This window comes from Catharus ustulatus, chromosome Z (genome assembly GCF_009819885.2).
Source record: "Catharus ustulatus isolate bCatUst1 chromosome Z, bCatUst1.pri.v2, whole genome shotgun sequence".
NCBI lineage: Eukaryota > Metazoa > Chordata > Aves > Passeriformes > Turdidae > Catharus > Catharus ustulatus.
In genome coordinates this window covers 44,900,644-44,908,475 of record NC_046262.2, presented here as the reverse complement: position 1 = coordinate 44,908,475, position 7,832 = coordinate 44,900,644, and the positions used below count along the sequence as shown (strand labels likewise).

General features: G+C 37.4%; 1 protein-coding gene across 1 annotated transcript; it reads left to right on the top strand.

Annotated features, from left to right (window-relative positions):
- The first annotated feature begins 496 nt into the window (after positions 1-496).
- Positions 497-3,224, top strand: CHSY3 (chondroitin sulfate synthase 3). Its single transcript, XM_033086344.1, has one exon. The coding sequence runs from the start codon at positions 497-499 to the stop codon at positions 2,060-2,062; it is 1,566 nt and encodes a 521-aa protein (XP_032942235.1). The 3' UTR covers positions 2,063-3,224.
- Positions 3,225-7,832: the final 4,608 nt, after the last annotated feature.

The following is a 7,832-nucleotide window of genomic DNA, read 5'->3' as shown; positions in this document are numbered from 1 at the left end:
CGAAAAAAAGTTTTGCTAAGGCCATTCAGTTTTTTAATATTAAGCAGCACTATTTGCATACATCAGTACAATCAGCTTTGTGCTCCATAAACACAAATACAGGGTGCTCTTTGAAAAATTGTGAATGTTGCTACCCTTTCATTAAGGATCTGTGCTAGATGGGGTTTTCTAATTGAAGTCAGTGACTTATTCATAGCACCTATGACCTCTGAAATATTACCCACACACCTAAGCATTTCCCTTAGCTCTGCAGTTGGACAAAGTGAAGACAAACCCAAGACAGCTGACCTTCTCTTTAGAGGACAATATATGCTTGTTGAAACTCAGACCAAAACAATGTTACTATTTTCTACTGAATGTTTTAAAATTCTATGCCTAAAAATAACCATGATCTATAAGAACTGGTAATAATGCCAGTACCAATGTGAGTCCTTTTTTCAGGTAGAAGCACTTCAATTTAATGTCTCTTTCCCCCTACACCCTTCTGTCTTTATAGATGCAGCAGTTGTTCCACGAAAACTATGAACATAACCGCAAGGGTTACATCCAAGATCTTCACAACAGCAAGATCCACACAGCCATAACACTTCATCCAAACAAAAGACCAGCCTACCAGTATAGGCTGCACAATTACATACTGAGTCGCAAAATTTCCGAACTGCGCCATCGGACCATCCAGCTCCATCGAGAAAGTGTCCTGATGAGCAAGCTCAGTAACACTGAAGTAAATAAGGAAGATCAGCAACTGGGAGTGATGCTGTCTTTCAATAATTTCCAGCCTCGTGAAAGGGATGAAGTCATCGAGTGGGAGTTCCTGACAGGAAAATTTCTTTACTCCATGGTGGAGAACCAGCCACCCCGGCAGAGCCTGAGCAGCGTCCTGCGGGCTGCACTGGATGATGCTGTGATGCAGGTCATGGAAATCATAAATGAGAACTCCAGATCTAGAGGAAGGCTCATTGATTTCAAGGAAATACAATATGGGTACCGCAGGGTAGACCCTCTGCATGGGGTACAGTACATCCTGGATTTACTGCTTTTGTACAAAAGGCACAAAGGAAGGAAAGTCACAGTTCCAGTGAGACGTCATGCTTACCTTCAGCAATTGTTTAGCAAACCTTTCTTCAAAGAAGCAGAGGAGCTGGATGTAAAAAGTTTGTTGGAGGACACCAACACTGACACTCAATCTTTCTCTTTCCTTTCAAATTCTTTGAAGATCTTTTCCTCGTCGTTCCAAGGCACCAAAGACATTAGGGGACACAGTGACAAGAAAATACATATTCTTGTCCCTATCATGGGAAGATTTGATACTTTCTCAAGATTTATGGATAATTTTGAGAAGACTTGTCTGATTCCCAAGCAGAATGTAAAGTTGGCAATAATTCTCTTCAGTTCTGAGTCAGGGCAAGACTCCAGCAAACACATAGAGCTAATGAAAGAATACAGCATTAAGTATCCCAAGGCAGATATGACCCTGATTCCAATGTCAGGAAAGTTTTCTAGAGGTTTAGGTCTTGAGATGGCCTCTTCTCAGTTTGACAATGACACTTTGCTGCTGTTCTGTGATGTTGATCTGGTATTCACATCAGACTTCCTCCAACGATGCAGAGATAACACTATTCAGGGAGAACAGGTTTACTACCCTATCATCTTCAGCCAATATGATCCAAAAGTAATATATGGAGGCAACCCTCCAGCTGACAGTAGTTTTGTTTTCACAAAAAGAACTGGATTTTGGAGGGAGTATGGGTTTGGAATTACTTGTATTTACAAAAGTGATCTGCTGACTGCTGGTGGATTTGATACCTCGATTCAAGGCTGGGGACTTGAAGATGTAGATCTCTTTACTAAAGTAATAACGTCTGGCTTGAAGGCTTTCAGAAGTCAGGAAGTAGGAGTTGTCCATGTTTTTCATCCTGTTCAGTGTGACCCCAATTTAGATCCAAAACAATATAAAATGTGCTTAGGGTCCAAAGCAAGTACATTTGCATCTACCATGCAGCTCGCTGGACTCTGGCTGCAGAAACATTTGGGTGTCAGGTACAACTGGACTCTCTCCTGACAACTCAGCCTATTTGGCCTTTTTAGGGGAGTTTGCCTCATTGCTATTATTTGATTTTGCTGTCAGTTAGTTTTAAACTCCCTCCTTGTAGTCTTCCAAAGACTGTTGACCTCAAACTGGATGACTGCTGTTCACTGATGTTTCTTATACCTACTGAACTGGTGAGGTGAATTCTTTCATATTTCCTTTATTTGAAATCCAGTCTAGTCATGGAAATCATACAAGCCCATGGAGCATATTCATCGCAAGAGACTGTATTAGAAGAATGTTGTCTTTCAGCTTTTGGATTCAATATCATCTTTGTTGCATTTCTCAGATTTGATGTGAAACAAATATTTACTGGTGAAGGTACCACAAAAGTGCTTTATGCTTCTTCTGGGGATGGAACTCTCTAAGACAAACTTGAGTTTTATAATTTATATGAGGACTTATATGTATAAACGCTACTTTTCTTCATCTTTAGAATTTTTAAAGTAAATGAATAACTATAATTGTACCTTTATTTTTTAAAAAAAGAGTAACGCTGAGGAGCTACTTGCAAATACAACTGGTACTGGCTACCAAGGTCCTTAAATGTCTTATTATTAAAACAACTCCTCATTGTTATTCAGTACTCCTCATTGTTATTCAGTCAAAGTGTAAATGAACTTTATTTTCACAGCAAACAGGATTTAATCAAATGCTCATGTACACTTTGAAGATTTTTGAGCCAGGATCTTTCATTTGCAGGCAAGAAGAAACCATGACTCAACACGGTCGTTTATGATAAAGTGCAAGCATACAGTGTTCTTACTTTGAAGCACATAGTATAAGTTACTCTTTCTCTTTTTAGAATGAGTAACTAATACATAATTTTCTTTCACATTCCTTTCATAAGGCTGCACTTCAGTGTTGAAAGTTAAAGTTTTTTGGGTTTTTTTTACATTTTTCATGAATATTGGTACTCAGTAGCAACTTGTTGTTAAAATTAAAGTAACTGTAGAATAGTTATTTAAGTTTCAAAACTTACTATTGCTGGTCAAAGTTTCTTGCCAATATATTTATATTAGTGGAGGTTATAAGACTATGTTCAGATTTATCTCTCCAAACAGCCTGACACTGTCATATTGTGGATTCATGAAGTAAAATATTTAAAGTAATACCAACAGGAGAAATAATAAAAATAAATTTCTGAAATGTTTATATAGGGATATATATATGTGTGTGTGTGTGTGTGTGTGTGTGTGTGTGTGTGTGTGCGTGTGTGTATATCCCTATATATATAGATATATAAAGAGAGTAATTTCAAAGTATGTTCCACTTTTCAGTCCAGGCAGTGATTTGTTACAATCACTGCTATTTTTGCTACGTGCTTGGAACATTTCATGTTACACTGTGGTAAGAGCTTAGAGACATTCAGAAACCCATCAGAATTCAGCTAAACTTATTGCAGTGGGTACATTTAATAACCTCAGTACCCTTGATTTCAAACTATATTTCAAACAGAGCTGGGCAAGAAAAAATTTTAGTTTTTCAGCTGTAACTGACTGCTTTCCTTAAAAAAAACCAAAAATCTCCCAAAAACTCCCAAAACAACTAAGAGTTTGAAATACACTGGTACATCTGTTTGTGTGAGGATATCCAGATAATTTCCTAAGGCATGAAGAGAGTATGTAGGTCAGTTAAACTCTGTTATCTGTGATTCTCTGTTCTGGATTTACCATGCAAAGAAAATGATTGCGTAAACTCAGAATTAAAGGGCTGGCTGTTTGTTGTGCGCTTTGAAAAAGGCCATTTCCTTGCTCTGGAAAAGGTAGTAATTGTGGTAGATGAGAACAGAGAGTGTAATTCATATTTGTATCAGCCCTCCTCAAGTAGAATTCCTGACTTGTTATTTTCCCAGAGGCTCTTGCCTTCCTAGCCCAGTATTGTTAGCTCAAATGTCTGACAAAAGAAAATTTCAGTATCACTTATAATATAATTCTTGGAAATTGCTCTTCAAATTGGGAGCAAAGTCACACTTTGTTCATTAAAGAAGTCAAGAACAAGGAACATGATATACTTTAAAAATATCAACCAATGCAACTCAGATTGTAAATACCAAAAACCGATTGCCTGTTGATACATGTTTGTGATGATTTCATAAATGAGAAAAAAATATAATTACTTGTAAAGACATCTAAGGAAATCATTGTCTACTGGGATGTATTCCAGTGCTTATTTCAATTACTTAACTTAGTGGCCAGAAAGTATTTGCTCAGCTCAAAGTAAAATAATAGATTAGAACAAGCAATGAAACCAATCATTCAGTGGGGATAAAGATGTATACAGAGGGCTTGCAGGATCAGGTCCTACATGATATAAGCAAAATGCTAGTATTTACCAGTACAAATATTTATTTAGTGTCTTGACTGATTCATTTGTTTATATGATGAATTACTTTGTTAAAAACCTGATTATAAATGTTTATTATGAAATATTGCATTTTCTTTTGAAATAACTATCCTGAGATAACTTGAGAACTTGTGTTAGTTTGTCTAAGGAATAATATGCCTTCTAAGGAGATCATATTAAAAGAAAAAAAAAAGCACAAAAGTGTTAATGTTATGTACGTATAGATTAAGACAGGAATATCTGTGTTAATCAACTGTTTGCTTTTGTCTAATCTGAATCATAATCTTGATTGTAAAACGAAATTTCTATGTGTAAAATGTCCCTTTTTATATGTGTGACAAGTGAATTCACAACAGAACATAACAACCAAATTTTCCCCAAACCTCCTTCCCCTGGGAATAGTCCTGGGAATAGTTTTCCTGGCTTCATTGCTGGAAAGTGGATTGTGAACAGCTCGCACTTTGGCTTTTCAGACACAGCCATTTTTTAAAAAAAAATCTCAGCATTCACTACTCAGAAACCTCAAAAATACCCAGTCCACTGCATCATGACATGTTGTCCCAGTCACAGTGCTTAATTAAATAGAGCTTTTGCATCTCCTGGATGAAGGAAAAACATCATGTTGAGATGATGAGTGTACTCTGCATCAAGGCACTGGTTCTCAAGCTGAAGAAAAGCCAGGGGGATGTGTGAGGATCAGTCACTTGTGCCAAGTCATCCCTGGGCTGCCACCTGTGCTGCCCACTGCCTATCTATGGGTTGGCACTCAAGCCAGCACAGAAGAACCTGCTGCCATCAGCTGCTTTTGAGAAGTAAAAGGTTTTAATCAGGGAGGAATGAAAGGAGGGTCCCAAACTGAGCATTGATTGAGTGGGGTGGCAGATTGTCTTGTGTAGATCATGTTTCTCACTCTCCCCAGGAGAAAAGAGAACCTGGTCTCACACCTCTTCCCTGTTTGCCCTCAAAGGGCATTGAAAGAAGGGGCAAAACTTCATGGGGCTTGTTGGCCTGCATTGCGTGCTTGGGTCCTACCATATCATGGGACATGTTGGGGGAAAAGGTGCCACATGGTCTTCCTAAAAAACGGTACAGAGAGAGAGGCACCTTCTGCACTCACCAAACACCAGGTGTGCACAAAACTGGTTTTGGAACCTTTGCTCTACTGTGTGCTTGGTAGTGCCTCGAGATTCTTGCAAAAAATTTCAGTGATGGTAAAATGACTCCTAGGAGTGTACTGCGCATCCTCAGTAACTGTGGAGAGTTGCAAGCAGCATGAGTTAAAAGCCATCAGGCAAATAAACAATTTAAACTTATTTTGATGTCTTAACTAATTACTACAATTACTTCTTAAGATGTAGTTTGATGCATCAAACATTTTGCTCCAAAGAATGATGCCAGTTTTAAGATACTAAAATACCCTCACATGTGTAATCTGTATCTTATTTCCCTGCAACTTGAAATCATTTAAAATTTATGGAAAAAACCAGGGACTAAAAATTAGTGAGTCACTGACTGGGGGAAAGGCTTATGTTTCTGCTGTAGTTTTAAAAGAGAAATCAATCAGGAGAAAAAAAAATTACTGTGTGTAATTTGTGTGAGATGCACACAAAAATCAGCTATGATATTAAGAAGCAGTGGTCCTAAGCTGCAGCAAAATGTGCTGTTTCACTAAGTCTAAATACTTACAATAACTGAATATCACTGAAGGTTATAGTCTGTTGTACATCTCTAAGTGACGTGTGTAATCCATTTTTAATTCCTTCATTTCCTACAATAATTTAAATTTTCTTCCATCAGCATTTATTCACTTGATTAATAAGATGGCTTTTCATTACTTACTCTCAATTTCTTATTTTTCTTGGGTCTTCCCATTTGCAGTATGTATTATTACAGAACTGAAACTTTTTGAACTAACATGATATTTCTATTACAGTTTTATGATTTCACTGCCATACAAAACTGCTGAACTAGAATATTTCAGTGAATGAATTTCCAGGCCTATTTCAAATTGTTTCCATTTGCCTGTCGCTATAAGTTAAAAGTGTTCTGAATATTATTACTTCATTTCTTCCTCTGGTCTCCTTCATACCAGAATCACACCAAAGCAAGGAAATACAAAAACATTACAATGCTTACATCTAGGAAAATTAACAGAATCTGGGGACTTGTGTGATCCTTTTTTTTTTTACTTTCAAGTCTTTTATCTCAAATTTCAGTACCTTATTTACCAGTTATATAATTTTAATGAAAGAAATAATGGTTATTAAGATGTAAGGCATGTATTAGCTTTACCCTACAAACTGTCATTTTACATCCTTATTTTCTAGTCACCTTATTATTCAACAGATGTTTGCTATTCATAGGAACTTTAAAGATAAATTAAAAATATCCTTGCTGGTTCACTATTTACCTAGTCTTAGTGAAGAGCCTAAGCATGTAGGCAGAGAGCCAAAGATGTACTGTACACTGCAGGCTGCTGATTTTTGTTTCTTTTGTAGGGCTGGAGGGAAGATCTCCTCAGCTCTGCATAACATGTCTGCAGTGTTTCTTCACAAATCAGCCATGTCTAGCTATGATTTTAAGTGTCTGCAAAGTTATGGGCTTCCAGTTTCATATAGCAGGCACGATTTATTGTACTTACCTAAACACATGGGAGACTGATCTTCAGATTCAGAGGCTGGTGACATAGTCAGGTGGTAGACAGCTAGATTAAATGCATCTGCTGCTGCAATATCTGGGCACACCCATTGTGAGCACCCCTTTAAACAGGACGGCCCAGGAATGTAGTAGGTTCAATAAAGATGTTCCTAAAAGACATGTATTCTAGCTGACATTGATGCCAAAGGCTTTTACTTAGAGCAGGTAAATTGCCTTTAGGTGATTTCCATTAAAAAAAAAAACAAAACAAAAAAAACACAAAAAAACAAAACAAAAAAAAACCCAACAAAAACCCAAACCAACCTTGTGCTTGAAGGGATTATTAACATTGTTACTACTGGTTATTTGGGAAGGTTTCATTACTTGTTTCATTCCTGATTAGGGCAATATGGAGCAATAAACTATGCTTATTTTTCACATTTCCCCATACACTGTTCGCTAAAGGAAAGAAAAACTAACCAACTGCTTTGAAGATGATGGTTGAACTGTGAGTGACCAGAGAGACAATTTCTTGGTGTAGTATAACTTTGAAACCAAGACTGAGACCTACTACCAGGTAAGGACAATTTCAGCATAACAAGTAGAAGCCTGGGTTTGTGCAAGGCGTCATGGTATCTGGGGATCCACCTTATTGCTTAGTGAGTGATTGCTAGGAACAGGCACTGTGCAGTCTGGATGCAATGCTACCAGCATCTGAAGAAAAATGTGAGGAATGCAGTAAAACATGTTTCACAGGTGA